The 24,569-nt window shown below is 38.8% G+C and overlaps 1 protein-coding gene across 1 annotated transcript; it reads right to left on the reverse strand.

The window, feature by feature from the left end:
* Positions 1-8,337: 8,337 nt before the first annotated feature.
* On the reverse strand, positions 8,338-24,566 carry rbm48 (RNA binding motif protein 48). Its single transcript, XM_072575284.1, has 5 exons — positions 24,346-24,566; positions 15,963-16,153; positions 14,657-14,802; positions 11,062-11,666; positions 8,338-10,164 (listed from the first exon to the last, which is right to left on the reverse strand). The coding sequence occupies exons 1-5, from the start codon at positions 24,445-24,447 to the stop codon at positions 10,093-10,095; spliced, it is 1,116 nt and encodes a 371-aa protein (XP_072431385.1). The 5' UTR covers positions 24,448-24,566; the 3' UTR covers positions 8,338-10,092.
* Positions 24,567-24,569: the final 3 nt, after the last annotated feature.

Genomic DNA, 24,569 nt, shown 5'->3' on the forward strand with positions numbered 1-24,569 from the left:
GGATTCCAATTCCTTATTAAACCACGGCTCCCTCACACGACCCTTTCCTCCCTGCCTGACAGGTACTATTCCTTCAGGATTCCTCATTAGTCAATCTACATTGAGGCACATCAAAATCTGAATCATCCAGAGTTGATTCCTCTCTCTGAAGGGTTGTATACCTATTTCTCTGGTTTCCTGTCCAAATACGCTGGTTTTGTTACCACCTGAGGTTTTTCAAATATTTGACACATATGACATGCCTGGCAAATTCCAAGCACATTCTTACGCAATCCAGTCCAATAGAAGTGCTTTTGTATCTTAACCTGGGTCTTCCTCACTCCTAGATTACTTCCTACTGGTAATTCACATGCTACCCATAATAACTCCTGTTTGTATGCTACCTGCAATGCAGTCTGGGGTACTTTCATTCATTTCTCCACTGCACTAATCTGCTGAGGTCTCCATTTTTGCCTTGAGATATTAACACTCGGAATATTTTCTGATTCCTTTTCCAAATAGGCTTTACTATATAAATATTATATTGTCTTATCTTTTTGTTGTAACTCCAGTAATCTTTCAGAACGAAACACATCTGCCTGATCCTCGACCTGTTCACATTTTTCCTGATTTCATCAAATAAGGTGTCAGCGAATTGGGCGTCAACTCCTTCATCTCTCACTTTGGTTTTTCCTTTTTTCCTTAACTTGTGACTGTTGGATCTTGTTACCTCACAGTCTGGAAAACTTCCAGGGTATTTTTCTTTTAAATCCTCAGTTCCCTGCTTTTCTTTCAACTTCTCAACAACAAGGGGCATCACTTGCACCTTTGATCCTGCTAGGTCATTTCCAAAAGCAAACTGTATTCCTGGAATAGACACTGTTTCATTCCCTCCCACTGTCACTTCCTTAATCTTGAGTGGACTTTTCAACCTGATCTGACACAGGGGACTGCTAAATTTCTCTGCCAATCCCACAGATTATCACTCTCACGTGAAACCTTTCAGACAGAGCGCAAATATTTTCATCTCTTACTGGCTTCTGTATCTCTCAATATTTTAACTTCTTTCTCTTCTGCCTGTTCTTTCTGAACAAATATTACCCACAGTGATAAAGTCTTCTTAGAAATCAGGCACCATCTCACTTTTCAGGCCCGTACTAGGCTGTGCACTCTCCTGCAGCTCCTTGACTTCTTTTGGGATTTCCTTCACCACCTTCACAAATCCCACTTGTTTAGCTTCCTTTACCACATCGCTTTTCCCAGTGCCTTTCTTAAACCACCAGGACTGTGACTTTGTGTGTGTGTCCCCAACCTCCTTTTCATTCTCTTTGGGCTTCTTTTTTCACCTGGGGTTAAACTATTCCCAATGTGATCTACTTTTTGGTTTTCAGTGAAGGATCTTCTTCTTTCCCAATTTCTATCCCTCGTGAAATGAAATTACATTCGGAAGCTAATTTTCGATTTATGCACTAACGCATATTCATCAGCCATCTCTGCAGCTCTTGCCACTGTTTAAACTTTCTGTTCCTCAATATGAATTCTCATTTCTGAAAGTGAGTTTTTAAACTCCTCCAGGAGAATAATCTCTCCAAGATCCTCATATGTCTTAGTACCTTTAATGTTCTCACCTCTATCAAAGTTGCTATATAAGTCTGACCTGTTTGACCTCTTTGTAATCTCTTGACCCCTCATATTTTTGAACTGTTGTCTGTCTGCTTCTAGTACCAATTCATAGGCACTCAAAATAGTCAGTTTAACATCTTCATAATCTTTTGACACCTCATCTGACAACATTGCCTATCAACTTGGTCTGAATTAACATTATCCCCATAGTCCCATAGCTAGTTTCTCAAAAAAAACAGGCTTCTACAGATTTTTCTTCAAATTTTGGTAATGTTTTGACATATTTGTATATATCCCTATGAGGTTGTTGGCTATAATAAGTTTGCTCATCATCACTATCCTGTACTTTTACTTCTGTCATTTGAAGTCTTTTTGCTTCAAGTTCCAACTTTATCTTTTCCAACTCAAACATTCTTTCCCTTTTGTCAATTTTTCTTTTTGTCCTTCCTCTGCTTGTAACCGTAATTCAAACCGTTTAAGTTCCCTTCCTTCCTCTTCTGCCCTGCTCTTCTCTCCTTTTCTTTATCTTATAATTGTAATTGTCTGATTTTTAATGTAATTTGCTCTAAGCCCACTGGAGTTGTCGATTTCTCTAATATACCTAAAAGTTTAACCAACTCCATTACAATTTCAGCTTTCCTATTACCCCTAGTTAAACCCAATTTTAGCCTGTCTACTAATTCTAAACATTTCTCTTTTTTCTGTCTTTATAAACTTTGTTGGCAAATTTGGGAAGCATCTTCAAACTCCAGAACCTCTTTAGCAATGTTAAGAGCCATTTCCCTCACTTTTAATTTAACCAACCACATTTAACTAAAATTAAACAGATTATTCCAATTCTTAAGTGTTATGAAGGCGTGGGAGTGTACTGTACCTTTAAGAGAGTTGAAAAACTAGCAGGGACTGACAAAGCACAGAGAGTCCTAACCGAACTAAGAATGTAAAGCTTGGGAAACAAATAGCTGCAGATGAGTTGCCATGAAACAAAAACAAACTCAAATTCAGCCAATCAGTTTAAATTATGCCCCAGGATTCCAAAAGCCAATCAAATTTGAATTTAGTATTTTGATAATATTAAAACCAGTGAAACAATCCAATGTTTTGGGGTATAAAACCAGACATTTTGAACAGTTAGTAGGAAAACAGCCAAGCCACTAACAAGTTCAGACTGCCAGCAGAACAGCTCTCTGAAAGGTACCTGTCTATTAACTTGTGCAGCAAAACATTTTAAGTGAACTAGAAAAAATCTACAGAGGAAAAACTACAAAGGAGAATTGACAACGCTGACTGGTTTTTGAAATGTGATTTTTTAAAAAAATCTTAATTGGGATTTTTTTATTGGACCAATATTGTAGAGTGGGAGGTAAAAGATAGGTTTAAGAGAAAGGAGTTGTAAATAGTTGTTCGTTTTAATACTCTCTGCTGGACTTAAAGAATAAAATTGTTAATTTTTACTTTAAATAATGGCCTCTGAGACAGTTCTTTGCCTGTCAAATTTTAACAGACCATGGCGTGAGGTGAACATTTTCTGTGTGGCTAGTTTAAATTAGCAGAGGGGTTTACCCCATGTCGGAACAGTTTGGGGGCTTTCGTCTGTGATTTGAACAGGTTTAGACAGATTAAGTCTGAGATTTAGACAGATTTGATAAAATTTGGGGTTCAAGAAAAGCCCAGTATTTAAACACTTGCAGATTATTGTCCTAGATCTTTAAATAAAACGTAGGTGAGACAATTTGTTTAATTTTGGTGACTTGTGGTTGGTTAAATTAAAAATGAGGGAAATGGCTCTTAAAATTGCTAAAATCGTTTTGGGATTTGAAGATGATTCTCAAATTTGCCAAGAAAATTTAGAAGGAAAGAAAAAGATCATACTTTTAAAATTAGCAAACAAGTTAGATTTGAGTTTAACCAAGGACAAAAGTAAAGCTGAAATTGTAAGGGAATTACTCAAACACTTAGGTATATCAGAGAAAAAGACAAGTGCAGTAGAGGCAGAAAAACTTAAATTATAATTGAGGAAAATGGAGTTAGACGATAAAGAGAGAAGGTTCTTAGCTGAACAGAGAGAGGGAGAAGAGAGAGAGGAAAAAGACAGAACGTTATTAGCTGAGCAAAAAGATGGAGAATTTGAACGTGAGAGGTTGTAACTTATTCAGCAAAGTCTAATTAACAGATTGGATATTAAAAGAGAAGGTAGTGATGTATACACATATGTTAAAACTCTGCCACATTTTGATGAGGAAGATGTTGAAGCCTTCATTATTTCATTTGAAAAATTGGTGAGGCAGATGGAGTGGTCTGAGGATTTATGGGCAATGCTAGTTCAGACTAAACTGGTAGACAGAGCTAGTAAGGTATTTGCCACACTGTCAGTTGAGGGGTCAAGAGATTACAAAGAGGTCAAACAGGCTATTTTAAGTGCTTATGAATTGGTACCAGAAGCATGTAGACAGCAGTTCAGAAACTAAAGAAGGAACCAGGTAAGACTTACGTTGAGTTCCAAAGAATTAGACATAATCATTTTGATAGATAGGTGCATGCTTTAAAGATAGGTAGGACCTTTGAGACTCTAAGAGAGAGTATTCTGCTGGAGAAGATTAAAAACTCACTTCCAGACATGATAAGAATTCACATGGAGGATCAGAAAGTTCAGGAAGTGAGAAGGGAAGCAGAATTAGCAGATGAGTACATGTTGGTGCATAAGACAAGCTTCCGGCCAGAATTTCATCCTGTGAGGGATAGAAGTTGGGAGAAGGGGAGATTCTACACTATGAAAGAAAGAGTAAAGAACACTGGTAAGAGTTTACCAGAGGTTAAAAAAGCCCAGTAGGGTGAAAGGAGGTGAAAAGCCTCAGGTATTTTCACTGTAATGGAGTGGGACACAGAAAGTTACAGTGCTGGTGGTTTCAGAAAGGCACTGGGAAAAGGTGTTTTCAGTGCCAGAAGGTGGGACATGTAAATTCACAGTGTTGGTCATTAAAGAAAGGCACTGTGGGAAAAGATGTGGTAAAAGAAACTAAGCCAGTGGCATTAGTGAAAGTAGTACAGGAAACCCCAAGAAGAGTCAAGGAGCTGCAGGAGAGTACACAGTCTAGGCAGGGGCTGGGCATGGAGTCAGTACCTGATCTCTAGAAAAATTTGCCTCTGTGGGTAAAGTGTACTCAGAAAGAACAGGTGGAGAAGGACAAAGAGTTATAATTTTGAGAGATGTAGAATCTAACCAGTCTCTAATAGTGAGAGATGAGTGAATTAGCATTCTTTCTGATCTGTTACCCGAGAGTCTGGTCATTTGTGGGATAGATGAACAGAAATTTAGCTTTCGCCTATGTAAGATCAGGTTGGAGAGCCAATTCAAGACTGGGGAAGTAACAGTGGGAGTGATTGACAGAGTGTCAGTTCCAGGAATCCAGCTTGTTGGGAATGATTTAGCAGGATCCAAGGTGAGGGTGACACTCCTTCTTGTGGAAAAGCCCAAGGAAGACCAAGAAATTAAGTTAAAACAGAAATATATTTTACCAGACTGTGTAGAAACCAGATCACACTATCATAAGTCTCAGCACGAAGCATAAACTAAAGGGAAAGATGAAAGAGTTGAAGTTCAGTTAGCAGACATGCTGTTTGACGTAATGGTGCAGAAAAAACATGAACAGGCAGAGGGCTACACAGAAGTGTTTAGTCTTGAAAGGCTAAGGGACTTGCAAAAGAAAGATGATAAAAAGGTTTCGAAAAACCTTTTGGTGTAGCTGAAACTGATAAAGTGGATAATATTGCTTTCAAATGGTTGAATACCACCTGGCATTGTTCTGTCCACTGAAACTTTGTATTCTTCTTCAGCAAATCAGTTAACGGTGCCACTACACTGTTGAAGTTTCGAACAAACTTCTGATAAAATCCGCTTCATCCCAAGAATCGCAGCTCTCTAAAAGGTACCTATCTATAAGTGGTACAGCAGAATATCGAAAGCGACCTCGAGAAAATCTACAGAGAAAAATCTACAAAGGAGAATTGACAAAGTTGACTGGTTTTTGAAACATGATTTTTAAAAAATCTTAATCAGTATCTTTTAATTGGGTCAGTATTGTAGAGTGGGAGGTAAAAAATAGGTTTAAGAGAAAGGAGTTGTAAATAGTTGTTTTTAATATTCTCTGTTGGGCTTAAAGAATAAAATGGTTAATTTTTACTTTAAATAGTGACCTCTGGAATAGGTCTTTGCCTCTTGAACTTTAAACAGATTACTGCGTGAGGTGAACTCTTTGTGTGGCTGGTTTAAATCAGAGGGGTTTATGCTGCGTCATAACGTAAGCTTTATTTAAAGATCTAGGACACTAATCCCCAAGGCCTGGACTCAAGCGTCCAATCTGTTACGAAGTGGATGTCGACACCCTTCTGATAATTAAAACCGAAACACCCAGACAGTAGCACCACATCCCATAATCTGATGAAGAAGTGTGACAAGTGGTATAACTTACCTCTCACCCCCACTATCTCTTATAAATGTGGTTAAATGAAATGAAATCTTTTCACTCTACAATTAACACAAATTATTTATCTAACCCCAACAGTGGACAAATTATTCCCTAACTACATTCTATTGGTATGCTTTTTCAATAACACAGGTCCCACTTATATAAATCTAATTAATAAGAACAATAAACTAAAACTCAGCCTCTCAAAGTTCACACAGAATGGATCCCTCCACTGATTCTACTGTCGGTGATGTTTTAGAACATAGAACATAGAAGAATACAGCGCAGTACAGGCCCTTCGGCCCTCGATGTTGCGCCGATCAAAGCCCACCTAACCTACACTAACCCACTATCCTCCATATACCTATCCAATGCCCGCTTAAATACATAAAGAGGGAGAGTCCACTACTGCTACTGGCAGGGCATTCCATGAACTTACGACTCGCTGAGTGAAGAACCTACCCCTAACATCAGTCCTATATCTACCCCCCCTTAATTTAAAGCTATGCCCCCTTGTAATAGCTGACTCCATACGTGGAAAAAGGTTCTCACTGTCAACCCTATCTAACCCCCTAATTATCTTGTACACCTCTATCAAGTCACCCCTAAACCTTCTTTTCTCCAATGAAAACAACCCCAAGTGCCTCAGCCTTTCCTCATAGGATCTTCCTACCATACCAGGCAACATCCTGGTAAACTTCCTCTGCACCCGTTCCAGTGCCTCCACATCCTTCCTATAGTATGGCGACCAAAACTGCACACAATATTCCAGATGCGGCCGCACCAGAGTCTTATACAACTGCAGCATGACCTCAGGACTCCGGAACTCAATTCCTCTACCAATAAAAGTCAGTACGCCATATGCCTTCTTCACTGCACTATTTACCTGGGTGGCAACTTTCAGAGATCTGTGTACATGGACACCAAGATCCCTCTGCTCTTCCACACTACCAAGTAGTCTACCATTAGCCCAGTAATCCATCTTTTTATTACTCTTACCAAAGTGAATCACTTCACACTTACCTACATTGAACTCCATTTGCCACCTTTCTGCCCAGCTCTGCAGCTTCTCTATATCCCGCTGTAACCTGCCATATCCTTCCTCACTGTCTACAACTCCTCCGACTTTCGTATCATCCGCAAACTTGCTCACCCAACCTTCTAACCCTTCCTCCAGGTCATTTATAAAAATGACAAACAGCAATGGTCCCAAAACAGATCCTTGCGGAACACCGCTAGTGACGGCACTCCAAGATGAACCTTTGCCATCAACTACTACCCTCTGTCTTCTTCCAGAGAGCCAATTCCTAATCCAAACCTCCAACTCACCCTCAATGCCATATCTCTGTATTTTCTGCAGTAGCCTACCATGGGGGACCTTATCAAACGCCTTACTAAAATCCATATATACCACATCTACCGCTTTCCCCTCATCTACCTCCTTAGTCACCTTCTCAAAGAATTCAATAAGGTTTGTGAGGCACGACCTGCCCTTCACAAAACCATGCTGACTATCCTTGATCACATCATTCTTATCCAGATGTGCATAAATCCTATCCCTTACAATTCTCTCTAAGACTTTGCCCACAGCAGAAGTGAGACTCACTGGCCTATAGTTACTAGGATTATCCCTACTCCCCTTCTTGAACAAGGGAACCACGTTTGCTAGCCTCCAGTCCTCTGGCACTACTCCTGTCGACAAAGAGGACACAAAAATCAAGGCCAATGGCTCTGCAATCTCCTCCCTTGCTTTTTCTGTTCTGAACACCTTCCCAATCATTTTCTGGTGTCAAGAATATTTGTTAAACGTGCTGTGTACATTTATAGATTTGGTGCTTTTTTAGAAAGCATGGAGATTTCTCGACAGAACCCAGCATTTCTTTCTGAGATGGCAGGCTTGCTTTCGCTTCAAATGACAATTGGCTCTCCCCTTGCTGTCTAATTGCCCCTCTGTTATATACCTCCTATGACATATCAAATTTTTATAATATGATTGATTTTAGGTTGTCAACACCATCAGATTTGAATTCAATTGGCCCTTAATCTCCAAGTGCCTTATTAAATTAATTGGCTGAATTTAAACTGTTGTCTGGGTACAAATGCTGCTTGGGTCTGCTAACTGAATTGCTTTTTGATTCATTGTGTCAATTCAAGCATTAGCAGCTTATAGAAATTCGTTTTTAAATCTCTAAGCATAAAAAGCAATTTCTTTTAAAGAGATGTCACGATGCTTTCCCCCATTTTACAATTTTACACACCAATTTCATGATTTAAAGTTTGAAAATAATTTTACATTTTTATTTTTAATTACTTATTGAAAAGCAATTTGCAGAGTGGATGTTGTTCTAGTTATTAAGTAGCTAATACATTCAAAACACTAATAATCATTTGCACCAAATCACATCACACTGGATGTACAGAAATTTAGTGCTCCTTTCAGTTCTGTTTTTGGTTTCTTGCAGTAAAGTTCAGATTAGCACAGAAAATGAGTTTGTTTTGGGTGCCTATGAATACTAGTATCTAGACTTAAGTGTAACTTTTGTTAATAACCTCCCCACAGTAAGTGGGAATAACTTTAAATTCAAAAAATAGGAAAAATGCTAAGAACACACAAGAAAAATGATAACATTACTGAATCAGTCTATGTTCTCTGGATTAGTACCCTAAATGTTTTCTACATATCTTTCCCACCCAAAAGAATTCAAAGAAAAACACACAGGATTAAAAAACCACAAGCCATAAGAACAACGTTAAAAGCATCAGATGACGTACATATTGCATTTTCGTGGTTGACAGTGAATAACAGAACGTGTAGCTCATATAACCTAAGACATTGGAAATCTAGGAAACATTTACAACTGTATTGCTAACTTTCATTTTTAAAAAGTCTTGTGATGGCTACTACTGAGTGAGTCAAAGCTAGTCCTTTATTGAAACTCTGGCACCATGATATCATACAGTTCCCTATCTAACTGACATAATTAGTTATCACATGTTTGCAGCCATTCATTTGCAAGTCAACTAGGGATGGATAATATGCACCATAACAACTCAACCATAAGCTGGAACAAGCAAATCATAATACATTTTTGATGGCATTAGATAATTTCCTTCCTCCCATCAGCAATTTAACATTTCATTGTTCCATCTTTATCTTAATTTTAGAAATAGTTACAGAAATTACACAATTCGTAAAAACAAGCAACCTTGGTGTGGATGTTTATTTCTAAAGAAATTTAATATCATAGGTTTGAAAAGTATCAAAAGCCTTTTGCTGTTAAATTCAGCTAATCTCTCATGCTATTATTCATGTGCAAAATTAAAGTGTACCCATCTTCACAAAAGTATTCTCTTCTTATGGGGTCTATCACTCTGCATAAGTTCAACAATATACTTGTTTTTGCATTGTTGAACAACTCAATTTTTTTTCCTGTTGTTAATCACATCTCTCTTTTTTCCATACCTGTCTTATGTTTGTGGTTTTTCAAGTCTCTTTGTTCTTTGTCCTTCATTATTATCATCATCATCATCATCATCATTCTAAATCATAATCAAACTTTATTCTGGTAAATTTGATTTTCCATATAAACCTACTCTTTAAATTTCTTAGACCTGGCCTCCCAAAGTAATTGGTAGAGTGACGTACTATGTGAAGACTTGAATATACAACCTAAGGCAATACAAGTACATTACTGAAGGATTGCTGTGGAAGATACAGTTCTCCTGAAGTGACATTAAACGGAGGTGGCTTCCTGACTGTTCAATGGATATTAAAGATCACAGAGCACTATTTGAAAAGAGTGCCTGTGAGTAACCTTCCGCTCTTAAATATTATGTCCAGTAATTCTTCAGGTAACACTGTGGTCTTTCTGGAATCACCTTATGCATAAAATAGATTGGTACATTTGCTAAGTAGCAAGAGCTACCAATAATCAAATCAATACATTGTATGTGAAGTACTTATGTGACACAGCACATAATAATAGAGCAATTCTTTTTCTTCCATCTTTCAGGGATCTCATCTTTAGATTCTTCGACGTTGTTTTGGAGCTTTTATTTGTAATACTTCAGCTTCTTTTGTGGAAGCAGACAAAACCTAGTGAAAACAAGAAAACCTTTTAACTATAAACTCACCTATAAACCTTATTCAACATGTCACAAAAAAAACCCGAGAGCTAACATCTTTTCAATATTCTTTTTAAATTTCCTTTGAAGGTTTACACAACCACACATCAATCTGTTAACTTGAAAAAAATACGTCAAATAATTTGTTCCCTGAAACAGAAACAGCTTGAATAACTCAGCAAGTATGGCAGTATCTATGAAGAGAAATCAGAGTTAACCTTTCAGTTCCAGTGACCCTTCCTCTTCACAGATGTTACCAGACCTGCAGAGCTTTTCCAGCAACTATTGTTTTTGTTTCTGATTTACAGCATCCGCAAATCTTCTGGCTTTTTAGTTTGTTGCCAAGCCTGTGTGCTCTAGTAATGAGCGATCCAGTAGGATACATGGAGCAGCACCTCCTGAAAGCTATGTCAGATCACTAGCCTCCTCTCCATCTTCCCATATGAAAATCCCACACGTCACCTGGTGCTTGCTTTTCTTTGAAAAATTGGAGGATTCGTGGGAAAACTAAAATTTTCCAAATCAAAACAAAGGTTTCTAGTTAGTTCCTGAAATGTAGAAACATATAGAAGTTATAAAATTGAAACAAACTATTCAACCCAATCAGTCCATATAGTTAATTACTCCCCATGTGTTCAAATAAGCCTGAACCTTTCTGTATGTGCACGTACATGGGAGCAATCTAGTTACAGCCAAATTAAATGTGGTTAACAAAATGTAGCTCAATCCTATACGTTGACTGGATACATTTATGACACTTAATTTTCAGCATGCGCATAAGGAGGAGATTGTTTAGCATTCCTCTCACCACTTTTGGCTACCTTGTTCCCAGTATTCTATCATGGACTTAACACAATATAATGCATACCTCTGTAAGTTTATTCCTGATCAAAGTTGCAGACACATTTAAGGAAGAATCCCCCAAGTCCATCTTTGGCATTTCTGGAAGCTTTGGTCCAAATTCCACTGTAGATTTATCAGTATCAAATCCATAAAATTTGTTAATGTTCATTTCTTGATTTACTTTCTTCCTGCCTTGCAGCTGTGTAGTCCTGGGGACAAATTTAGAGACAGAGGTCCCAATATTAGGGGTCCAAGTTTTTCTTTCTGAATTCAAGGAATCCTTAGAATCACAAGATTTGTCCAAATGCTGGTCATGAAAACAAGGTAACTTAGATTCAAAATATGATTGGTTTGCTGCACTAAGAGGAATGTCTTTTGATAATGTTCCATATGAAGAAGGCATTTGAGGACATTCTTGTCTGAAATTTGATGTGGATGAAGGTGCTGGATTATCTGGTTGAAACGGTGGCAATGGCATTGGGTAACTATATACGGAATCTATATTCCACATCATCTGGTTGGATTCCAAACTTTCATAATACTCAGGTCTTTCGGAAAATGCTTCCTTTGCAGTATTTGATAATGGAGCTGGTTTTATGACTTTCTTTCCTGCCTTGTATAGATCTATATCTGAAAGGACAAATATGAAAAAAAAACTAAGTTTAAAAAAAAACTACATACGTTCATGATATATGCAACATGGATGTGAAATATGACATTCTAACATGATATTTTCGTCGAAATTGGCACCGCTGTACTCCTATATAGACAGATAGACCCCTTCACTATTCTGGTTAGAATAAACATTTTAAGGCTGAGTTGGTAGCAATCTTAAGAGTGGAATCTTAAGTGGTAGATTTAAATCCTATTCCACATTGAGCCTAAACGTATAATGGAGTGCAATTCTGAGGTGAGATCGAATTGAGGCTCCTCAGCCCTTTTGGGTGGACTTAAAAGTTCTTGTGGCACTCTTCTGAGGAAGTATTGGTGAGCTCTAATAACACCTTCAACCACATTTCTAAAACAAATTATCTAATTTGTGGGCGGCACGGTGGCACAGTGGTTAGCACACTCAGGCGACTGACTGTGTGGAGTTTGCACATTCTCCCCGTGTCTGCGTGGGTTTCCTCCGGGTGCTCTGGTTTCCTCCCACAGTCCAAAGATGTGCAGGTCAGGTGAATTGGTGATGCTAAATTGCCCATAGTGTTAGGTAAGGGGTAGATGTAGGGGTATGGGTGGGTTACGCTTCGGCGGGGCGGTGCGGACTTGTTGGGCCGAAGGGCCTGTTTCCACACTGTAAGTAATCTAATCTAATCTAATTTTCCTCACATTGTTATTTGTTGCATCATGTGTGCAAGTTGGCTATGTTTCAAACAATGTCTACAATTCAAAAAATACTTCACTAGTTGTAAAGTGCTTTGAGATGTTTTATGGTGGCACATGAATCAAACTGCTTACTTACAGCTAATTTAAAATCATTGGTAATGTCATGGATCAATGGTGCTATCCATCGACAAGAAATAAAATAATATGGCACAGAAGGCAACCATTTGGCATAACATGTGAAGTAAATGTTTATTACACAAACTTGAAAAAGAAACTGTGGACATGTAACAGGTTGAAAACTTTTAAACAAAGTTTCAAACCAGTTCCCAACACTAACACCTTATTCAAATCCCGACAAATTACACCGGTATATCAAATGTTTACGTTCTGACTTAAATGATTCTCCCCAGTTTCTGTCCTGTGAAATTCTTTTCACAAGAATACTCACAAAACTGACAGCTTTCAAATAACCTTCAGCTAAACCCTCCAGGTCAGGATGTTGCACAAACTAAATGTCTACAATTCAAAAAGTACTTCGTTAGTTGTAAAGTGCTTTATGGCAGCACATGAATCCGACTGCTTACTTACAGCTAATTTAAATCACTGTTAATGTCATGGATCAATGGTGTTATCCACATAAAATAAAATAAAATAATATGGCATAGAAGGCAACCATTTGGCCTAACATGTGAAGTATAATTATTCCCACTAATTAGTGCCTGCAAAATTTCCTGCACAAGTATTTATCTTTAACTTTTTGAAACTTATATTGAATCTGCTTCCATGACACTTTCAGCCAGTATGTTTCAGATCAATACTGTGTTTCTCTTTTACGCCTCTGATTTTATGACCAAATATCTCAAATTTATTTACTCTGGTCAAATTTGCTGCCACTAGAAGCAGTCTAGTGGCACTAGAAGCAGTCTAGCCTTATTTAGTCTATCAAAATTCTTCATGATCTTACACACAAATCAAACCTTCTTAAATTTCTCCACTCAATGGGGAAGGATGCAGTTCCCACAATTACTCTTGTAACAATATACTCTATATTGATGTTAAGCAAGAGATGCTGTTAAAGCTATTTTGTTTTGTACCAATCAAGACAGAATCACAACAGTACCAAATTTCAAAAGGAACAATTTACACTGTATGAAAATAAAGTGCTGATTTGTTGGCATGTATACTCTGATTGGTTGGTTGTTGGAGAATGTACTAAGGGACAGTGGTCTCCCAAATTTTGGATGAAATTTAAACCAAGCAAGTTGACTCTGGTCAAGGCTTTAATCCAGTGTATCACTCCACAAAATAACGAATGCACCCTCTTGAAGGTGGGGCCAATAGGTGGTCACAATATTCCAGCTGTCCACTAATTGGTGTTCTATAAAATCAGTATTGATTTTCTTGCTGTTTTCTATGCATGTATTTATAAAACCAAGGATTCTGTAACATCTTATTATATAGCCTTTTCAAATTTGTGATGAGATGAGAAATAAATATTGTAGTAGAGCACTGGAAATTAAGCACCACTATTCCCAAAGCCATCTGGACACTCGCAACAATCAAACCCACCACTCTGTGGCCAAACATTTCAACTCCCCCTCCCACTCTGCCGAGGACATGCAGGTCCTGGGCCTCCTCCACCGCCACTCCCTCACCATCCGATGCCTGGAGAAAGAACACCTCACTTCCACCTTGGGAATCCTTCAACCCAATGGCGTCAATGTGGATTTCACCAGTTTCCTCATTTCCCCTCCCCCTACCTTACCACAGTTCAGCACTGTCCTCATGACCTGTCCCACTCGTCAAACTTACTTCCCACCGATCCATTCCACCCTCCTCTCCAACCCATCACCTTCACCCCCACCTCCATCCACCTATTGTACTCTCAGCTACCTTCTACTCAGCCCCACCCCCTCCCATTTATTTCTCTACCCCTGAGGCTCCCAGTCTCATTCCTGATGAAGGGGTTTTGCCTGAAATGTCAATTTCCTGCTCCTCAGATGCTGCCTGACCTGCTGTGCTTTTCCAGCACCACTCTTTGCGTACTTCAAAATATTCCAAACAAATAGGTACAAACTAATTATTTTGAGGACTAGTTAAAATTGTGTTTGAGTACCTGAAGCATGTAAACTTTAATGCTTTGCTGAGAGAAGATTAATGTATTTGTTCAAAAAAACTTGAAAAGGCAAATCCCAATCACGTTTTCATATTTAGAAACAAACAAACAATCTTTGGCTTTCACCTTGATTATAGAAGGAAAGCTACCTAAATGAAAAAGTATTCCATGAACAAACCTTTGTTGCTTGTTGCCCTCATTATGTACCTTCTCCTCTCTTTTAATTTTTCTCTGGTATCCTCCACGGATTCAAACTCTGGGGCATAACACACATGAAGCAAGCTACCAAAAAAACTTCGCTCATCCTGTTTACGTTTTGCTACTCTGAGAAATGAAAATATATGGTTATATACAGTTATTAGGCAGTGTTGTATACTTTATGAAAATGAAATTTGTAGGAAATAAAATTACATTAAATTTTACTTTGAGGAAAATGTACAAATAGTGACATTTAACTCACCAGATTACAGGAAGTAATATTTCTACATAAACAAAATATGTTTAAGATGTCAGGTCCCACTAAAGATACAGAATTTTTAGAAGTGTGGAATCTAATTGACATCACAACATAGCAGCATACTTTATCACCTCTCATGACAAGACTACCAATGAAACTTAAGATACAGTTAAAATAACTGCAGCTTTCAAAATTTGAGGCTCTTGTACCTTCATTTATACCAATAACAAAGTAAAGGAATAACTCCAAATTATCTGGCAAATAGATGCTGGTTTTACTTGACAGATATTATGTTTACGTTTGTTGAGACTAAATACTAGCCATATTTCTTTAAAAATTATACAAATTTGATACAGACTTTTACTGATACCATTACTTTTATCTGTAAAAGTGTCAAGCATATGGAATTTTAGGCTATATCCAAGATTGAACCACAGATTAAGATTTCACAATCATTACCATTAATTTGCAATCTTAAACCAAAAAGCATATTCTACAGTACACTAAATGTAATTCATTTTGTATGATTCAGATCCTGAGATAAAAATAAAACTGATAACTTGTGACTTTATTAAGACACTAGCCAAAGTAAATTAATTACAAAAATTCTTTAACTTGGATAAAAAGGTACTGCAAACTGTCTTAACTTACACCTTAAGAACCAGTATTCGATAAACCAGCAAAACATTTTTTACCAAAATATTGGAAGTTTACTGCATTATTGCAATCACCGCAATATCCAAGTCGTCAGTTAAGGGTGCACGTGGGAAGGCACTTACGTGGTATGTTTTATTTAAGGCTTTTTAAAAAGTGATTTAGGGTGCAAGTAAAGTATAACAATGATGTGTATATCTCCTGCATTAAATTTCTATTACTTAATGTGTGTTTTTACATTGTTTACGTGGACCTCTTGATCAACTGGTACACTACTGGTCTGATAGGGTGCCGGTTAATAAAAAGCTTGCTGTACAAAAAAAATTAAAGGCTTTTTTTCCCCAACACCAAGAAAGTTATCCTAGTTTGTTACCTTGCACTCTGTAATCTTTGGAATTTGATGTGATAAACTTCTGTGAATTCCTCGGCCGGGTACTCATGCAATACAGAATATTCTTCAATGGTTCCATATAATGCAAAGAGTTCGATCAACTCCTTCATTACTCCCACAGCTGGCACTCCCTGAATGAGCAGGTGTTTCGATTCCAGATTTATTGTGTACACCTAGGTCATTTTAAAATATTAATGTGAGGGAAACATGAAGTTAGTGATTTCACTATTGTCAACGCTATTTTATTGCTTCAGAGTTTGCCCACAGTGATCCTACTTAAGGCTTGAAAACTGTCACAATCTCACATTGAGCAAAGCAATAGATAGAAGACTAATTGGGTGTGGGCAAACATTGCTGTTTCAGAGCTTGCATCTCAAAACACCTGCTCGCAACCCCATTTGGCATCCCAACTTGTGTGAGTAATAAACTTCCAGGAGGAAGTGGTAGGTGTAGATACAGTTACAATGCTTAAAAGACATTTGGATTAGTACATGGATAGGAATGATTTAGAGGGATATGGGCAAAAGTGAGGACTGCAGACGCTGGAGATCAGAGTCGTGAGTGTGGTGCTGGAAAAGCACAGGAGGTCAGGCAGCATTCGAGAAGCAGGAAAATTGACATTTTGGGTAAAAACCCTTCATCAGGAATAGCAGAGGGATAAGGGACCATGTGATTTCCACTTATGGAAGCCCCGTTTTAGATTGACAACATTGTCAAGCAATGAAGCAGAAGTCAACATTATTGGTACTTATTGGATTTTTTCTTTAATATCTAATAAATAAGGTCTAACATTACCATGTCTAACCAGTATTCTTGCAATTCCTGTGAAAAATTATCATCAAAAGGAGAAACAGTTTTGTTTTAGGTATCAAATTGAACTTTATGCAATGATAATTTGATTAAATATTACTCAATATATTCCAGCCACAGCGTGCTGGAGTGAGCAGAACTAAAAACTAAACTTATGATAAAGAATGAACTTTAATTCATAAAACAATTTTCACAACTTCAGAGCATGCAAAGTGGTTCACAGCTAGATCATGTTTATCAAATTAGCAATTATGTACATAAGACAGCCAATTTATGCTGGAGATTTTAAAATAGTAGAAAAAAAATGTAAGTTCACTTCAAGCCAATGACAGTGGATTAGGAAGATAATTGCTGTGGAGGAAAAAAAAAGCCCAGGGTTATTTCTTCATTCAATGATCAGTTTAGCAGATAAAAATAAATGTCATACCAGGTCAAATCTATATCTCTTGGAAGGAGCACAAGTCATGATTTTAATGCAGACAAGGACATTAAAGATAGAGTGAAGTTTTGTTTGGGTAGTTTGGTACCTGCAGAAAGTTTGTGGTACTTGAAGAGCAAATGGCTAGTCAGTTGGGACTTTGAAAGCGCAACTGCAAGTGACCTGGGAGAGTGCTTTATTCTAATTAATCTACACAAATGGAAACAATACAATTGATTAGAGATGGTCTTAACTAGAACTGATATAAAGATAGTCGCAACACCACATGAGGTAAGATGAAAAGGTTGGCCATGAACATAGATTGGAGAGTTTAAATAGAGAGAGAGAGAGATTAATTATCAGGAGACAGTAAACTCAGTGGAGAGAAGCATAATAATTCATACAAGTACAAGTCTCGTTTGGTGTCAGATGTGTAAGCAGGTGAATGTTTCTTAGTAAAAAAAAACACATACACTGTGTTTGGGTGGGAAGTAGTCAGCAAACTTTTAGTAAGAGGCAAGAGGCATGAACTAAGGTAAGACCCTCATAAAATGAAAAATTGTTAGAGAAGTAGAGGGAAAGACTAAATCTGTGATACTATCACTAGAAGTAATGGAGATGACAGCCAGATGGAAAAGGCTTCATCAACCCCTCAATCAGGTTTCCATTCAGGCCATGATGTTGGTGCAGTCATCTACAGAGCCTCAGTGTCCTTTGAAGGATATCAGAAATACAAAGGGAAGCTGTAGCTTACCGAAGAAAGAGTTGTCTGCAGCAGAGTAGAAAAGTAAAGGACATAAAAGGTTGGGTTCAGGATTTGGGAAGGGACAATGGAAGAGAAATTAAAGGCGCACAATGTAGAGAATCAAGAGTTCTAAGTGGGGTATAGAAAAAAACAAAAAAAGTGATAGTGTAAAGAGTGGAAATAAAATTGATGGGTTCAGACCTACAGCAACAGACAAAACACAAAGATGAATGGACAGAAAGAAAACTCAAGTTATATAAACACTTTGTAATTATTAGGGTACAGACATTCTGCAAGCAAATAGTCGAAAGGAGACAATTGGAGAATCCACAGTTCACTTTGTAGTTACATGTCTTGGGATGGAATAAAAATAGGGTTGATTTACAGACTGATACCTATATGTTGATTGATGTAGCAAATGAGATTTTAGAGATTTATGAAGGTTTTATTGTAAATCTATAATTTAACACAAACACCAGTTTCCACCTTTCCCATCTAATTCTGTCCCTGGCCAGAAATTAACTCCCCATGGAGGAAGAACCCAACTCTTATCCAATTTAGAAAGACTCAACACCAAAACACCCAATTAATTTATTAACAAATAACAAAATACAAGCAGTGCCCATAGGGGCAGTGCAGCAATAATAAAAGGCAATAAAGTAGGGAATACAAGTAAGGAAGCTAAATCAAAATAATCATGCACTCCATTCCCTATGAAAAACCCAGCTGTTTTTTCATCCTGAAGTGCTCTTGCTAACAAATGTGTATCTTACCTTGTCAAACCACTTGTGATAATTTTTCATCTATTAGTACCATATGTAAATTACACATGTTTCCCAATTGTTTAGTTTACATGCAAAGCCCATTAGGGCAATGCAGATCGCGAAAAGCTAGGGAGAGGGAGAGGACTTAATCAAAATAGAGTTTGAAGGGGAGATACAGCACTCTACCTGCTGTGGCACCCACCTTTATCTAAAGGCTCAGTATACTAGTAGAATCCCCATGCTCCCTCTCCAACGCCACCCAGGGTACAAAGCTGAACCCAGCTCTTTTTTATATAACCAGACGTGTTCTTACATAAACTGAATATTTTCTTTTCCATTATCATCAAATCACCTGTGGTAATTTTTCATTGATTAACCATCACCAATAAATCATCCATTTTCCAACAGATTAATTTACTTGCAAAGCCCATCGGAGTCAATGCCGACTATCAAAGGGAAGAGAGAACGGGGGAAGAGAGGGGACCAAATCAAAATGGAGTTGGAAGGGGAGATTATGCACTTTACCCCCTCTCTGAAAGCATTGAAAGTAGTGGTGGACATTGCAAGACCTCTATCCAAGCATGAAATAGCTGCACAAAAAGGCAAACAATCAGCAGCTATGACCCTCTCTACAGTCCACTCTCTTGATCTGTTAATAGTCAACTTGGCCAAGTCCAGGAGTAGACCCACGAGGCGATCCTCTAACTCGTCCACACTCCTCCGCACCAGATGCCTAAAGATCAAGAGTGTGGATCTGAAGTGCAAACAAAAGGTTTTCCAATCATTTTATTTTATCATCTCATTTTATGTAGTCACCCACAAGCAATATATACATGGTCCAGATTCCACAATGCTGCAAAATAAACAGTGGGGCTGGGAGTCCGTGAACTACTGCAGTTACATGGGACTGCTGTGTGCGACACTCTCCACCTCATCAGGACTCCTGTATAGACAGTCCTCATTCAGATCCTCACTGTACTGTGGTACAAAGATCATACCAAGGTGGTCCAGGTGGTAGATAAAGGAGTCAAAGTGGTTTGTGTGCAGCAGCAGCCTACTCAAGAAGTACCTCCATGCCAGGTGGAAGGACATACAGGATATTCCCAAGAGGCAGCTCAGGTTACGGGTACCAGCATCTGAGGGAGATTCAGGAAGACTAGGGCCAATGTGAAATTCTGTCCAAGCAAAACGTTGCCATAGTTCTACCAAACCACAGGGCTACTCTCTCATTAGCAACAGCTGACTGGTGGTGGCTCTACTTGAGAGTCACCACACCTTAAGCAAGGGGAACAGGTTGAAAAGGAGAATCCTTTGTAGTGATCTCAGTCACTGTGAGAATTGAACCTGTGTTGCTGGTATCATTCTGCACAGCGAACCAGCCATTCAAGTAACTGATCTAACTGACACCCCCCTCCAAATTCCACACACAAAAAAAACAAACAAGTTTGTCGAATGATTTCCCTTTCATAAATCACTGTTGAGTCTGCCAAATAATAGCATTCTTATTTAAATATCCAGTTATTACATCCCTTCTAATTGATCCGAAAATCTTCCCTACTATTAAAATAAAACGTTGTAGGTTTCTATTCTCCCTCTTCCTCCCACCTATATAATAAAGGTTACAATTGCTACTTTCCAATTCAAGGATACTTTCCACGATTTAAAGAACCTTGAAAGAAAAGCACCACGATGTACATTGTCTCAAGCCACAAAGGGACTTAGGAGTCTGGTTCAGCAATCTCTTAAGGTGAACGAACAGATTTGGTTGGCATTTAGAAAGACAATGCAATGCTAATATTCAATTTGAGAGGGTTAGAATACAAAAGCAGTGATGTATAGTTGAGACTGTATCAGACACTGGTCAAACTGCATTTGGAATACTGTGAGCAGTTTTGGGCTCTGTATCTAAGGAAGGATGTGCTGGCCTTGGAGGGGGTCCAGAGCAGGTTCACAAAAATGATCCCGGGAATGAAGGGCTTGTCTTATGAGGACCAGTTAAGGACTCTCGATCAGTACTTGGAGTTTATAAGTTTGAAGCTTAAACTGAGGAAATGGGCCTTTAGAACTGAGATGAGAAGGAATTTCTTCAACCAGAATCACTTGCATAGAAGGCTGTGGAGGTTGAGTCATTGAGCGTATTTAAGACAAAGATAGATTAGATTCCCTACCATATGGAAACAGGCCCTTTGGCCCCATTAATTCCACACCGACCCTCCGAACAGTAACCCATCCAGACCCATTCCCCTACCATATATTTACCCCTGACTAATGCACCTAACACTGTGGGCAATTTAGCATGGTCAATTCACCTGACCAGCACATGTTTGGATTGTGGGAGGAAACCAGAGCACCCGGAGGGAACCCATACAGACACAGTGAGTGTGTGCAAACTCCACACAGACAGTCATCCGAAGCAGGAATCAAACCAGGATCTTAGAGTCATAGAAATGTACAGCATGGAAACAGACCCTTCGGTCCTGGTGCTGTGAGGCAGCAGTGCTAACCACTGAGCCACTTAAAGATTGAGAAGAAAAAGACTTTGAAGGTAATCTGAGCTGGTGTAGGAACTGAACTTGCATTGTTGGTAACACTCTGCACCACAAATCAGCCTTGCAGCCAACTATGCTAACCAACCCCAATAGATATGTTATTGATTAGTAAGAGGATCAAGGTTTACAGGCAGAAGGCAGAATTGGAGTTGATAAATACATCAGCTACGATCGAATGATGGACCAGACTCGATGGGCCAAATGGCCGAATTCTGCTCTGATGATTTATGATCGTTCAATACTCTGGGATGAAGCTCATAAATTCATCAATCTTAAATCAAGCTAACTTTTTAAATACTAATTTATTTTAATTTCTGAATTTCGAAGTCCCTCGTTTGGGAAACAAACACCAAGAGTGAATCTCTAGTTGGTTTCTCAACATATTGCTCCAGAAATCCATGTTGCTCACACTCCAGGAATCTTCACTAGCATTAATGCTTATTTGATTAACACAGCTTCTGTATTAACTGAAGTTATCCATTATTACAATTACATGTAACTCTAATATCCTATTTATACTGTGCTCGATATTAACTGTAGAGTTTGGTGGTCTATAAATAGTTTGAAAACATTTTATGCCCCTTACTTTTTGACTCTATTTATAGCCCCATCCAAACTGATTCTAAGTCTTCATTCTTTGATCCAACAGTCTCTTTCACTAATCTATTGATCCCATCATTTATTAAAAGTGCTATTTCACATCTTTTCCTTTTTGCCTATCCCTCTTAAACTCCAAATATTCGATTTCCAATGTTGGTCACTCCGTCGCCATGTCTCTGTAATTGTATTTAAATGCATTTACCTCAATTTGTGCTTTTAAATCAACTGCCATTTTGCAGTAGTTATGTGCATTCAATAAAGCATTTTTAATTCTACATGTTTTAACGTTACGTTCTATTCCTAACATACAGAGATCACAAATCTTTGGAATTATCTTCTCCAGAAAGCAGCTGAAGCTGGCTCACTGAATTTATCCAAGGCTGAGGTGGATAGAATATTGACAGACATGGGAATCAAGGGTTATGGTTGGCACACAGGTAAGTAGAATTGAGACCACAATCAGATCAGCCAGGATTTTACTAGATATACAGCAGCTTTGAAGGGCCGGATAGACTTTTCCTGCCCATGACTCCTATTTCCCGTACAGCAATGACAAATTGCTGTTCAGGTTCAGAGATAGGTCTGTTGGATGAGTGATGTCCTAAAGCTATTTGAAGAGATGTCATTGGGTATACATTGGATGACATACTTATTGTGATATTTCCAAGGTAAAAGAAAAATAAGAGGTCTGCAAAATCAGCTGTATGACAGAAAAGTGATGATGAAATTGGAAGCCACATCATCAGGTCCTAAATGCAGAATTTTAAAACATGTTATTACATGTGAACATTGCTGATGAGGATTTGTTGCCCACTCTTAACTGCCCTTGAAAGTGGTGCTGAGCTATTTTCTCAAATTGCTGCAGTTCATGTGGTTTAATTATTTCAGCAGCAATGTTAGGAAAGCGGTTCAAGGATTTTGAATAAGCGACTGTAAAGGAACCAAAGTACAGCCTCAAGTCAACACAATGTGGGGCTTGGAGAAGTTACAAGTGGTGGCTTCCCACGTAACTACTGCCCTTATCCTTCTGTGTCATAGAACTGATAGTTTTGTGAGGTGCTATTGTCACATCCTGGAGGAGGTTACTTGAATACATCTTGTATGTTACACTGTCACTATGATGGAGGAAATCAATGCTTAAATTAGGATACCATTCAAGCGAACTGTTAGAATAATTGTAGTTGTGTTTGAGAGTGAATCTCTCGACAACAATAAGTATTCCTGTGTTTACAGGGTTAAAGTAAATAGCCTGTTTATATCCTCTTACGTTTAGATACCAAACGAACTGTTTACAAAGATAAAGAAATCACTGAGGAAGGACAGAATTCTCTCAGGTGAGGTAATCCAGCGCAATATTTTGCCATTGAAGTTAGGCAATTTAGCAGTGAAATTATTAAATATTTTCGATCACGCTCAGTCTCAACAAGAAAACGATAAACGCCTCCCAGAGAACCAAAACAAAAAAAAAATCCAAAATATCCACATCTTTCCAGCAGGCCTTTGCACGGTCACAGACACCTATGTTTGTAAGGACTACGCTCACAGAGAATACATTGCACTGAACAACAGGCTCACGCAATCCTCCCAATTAATGGATTACGGGAGATTACAGGGTGACCTGGACAAGTTAGGTGAGTGGGCAGATGCATGGCAGATGCAGTTTAATGTGGATAAATGTCTGGTTATCCACTTTGGTGGCAAGAACAGGAAGGCAGATTACTACCTCAATGGTATCAAATTAGGTAAAGGGGCTGTTCAGAGAGATCTGGGTGTTCTTGTCCACCAGTCAATGAAGGCAAGCATGCAGGTACAGCAGGTCGTGAAGAAGGCTAATAGCAGCTGTACAGGGCCCTGGTGAGACCACACCTGGAGTACTGTGTACAGTTCTGGTCTCCAAATTTGAGGAAAGACATTCTGGCTATTGAGGGAGTGCAGCGTAGGTTCACGAGGTCAATTCCTGGAATGGCAGGTTTGCCTTACACGGAAAGACTGAAGCGACTGGGCTTGTATACCCTTGAGTTTAGAAGACTGAGAGGGGATCTGATTGAAACGTATAGGATTATGAAAGGATTGGACACTCTGGCAGGAGGAAACATATTTCCGCTGATGGGGGAGTGCTGAACCAGAGGACACAGCTTAAAAATACGGGGTAGACCATTTAGGACAGAGATGAGGAGAAACTACTTCACCCAGAGAGTGGTGGCTGTGTGGAATGCTCTGCCCCAGAGGGCAGTGGAGGCCCAGTCTCTGGATTCATTTAAGAAAGAATTGGGTAGAGCTCTTAAAGATAGTGGAGTCAAGGGTTATGGAGATAAGGCTGGAACAGGATACTGATTGGGAATGATCAGCCATGATCATATTGAATGGCGGTGCAGGCTCGAAGGGCTGAATGGCCTACTCCTGCATCTATTGTCTATTGTCTAAGATCAAGTTCTTCCACAGTTCTCGACAGCAAACGAAATACTCACGCCGAACTTACTTTGACAGCCCTCAACCTCCGACCCTCTCGGTACTTGGGTCGCGTGAAGCAGACGTTTTCCTGCTGATGGTGTTTGCACACCTCCGGAACCTGAGCAGCCATCTTCAGCCACAGGGAAGACAATCGCAATCGAGCACCGACTCCCACGATGGCACTACACCCGCCTCGGAGGAGCGCCGCCTCCCTTGAGCTCGGGACCTGATAGGCCGCTCAGATGTCAATCA

The sequence above is a fragment of the Chiloscyllium punctatum genome, chromosome 8 (assembly GCF_047496795.1).
Source record: "Chiloscyllium punctatum isolate Juve2018m chromosome 8, sChiPun1.3, whole genome shotgun sequence".
NCBI classification, from domain to species: Eukaryota; Metazoa; Chordata; class Chondrichthyes; order Orectolobiformes; family Hemiscylliidae; genus Chiloscyllium; species Chiloscyllium punctatum.

What these genes read in the sequence shown, in the direction of transcription:
- rbm48 (XM_072575284.1), bottom strand. Translation starts at nt 24,447, where the DNA reads ATGGCTGCTCAGGTTCCGGAGGTGTGCAAACACCATCAGCAGGAAAAC. An exon ending in CAAAGATTACAGAGTGCAAG is followed by an intron (nt 14,803 to 15,962) that starts GTAACAAACTAG and finishes TTCATTTCTCAG; the next exon opens with AGTAGCAAAACGTAAACAGG. An exon ending in GAGGGCAACAAGCAACAAAG is followed by an intron (nt 11,667 to 14,656) that starts GTTTGTTCATGG and finishes TTGTCCTTTCAG; the next exon opens with ATATAGATCTATACAAGGCA.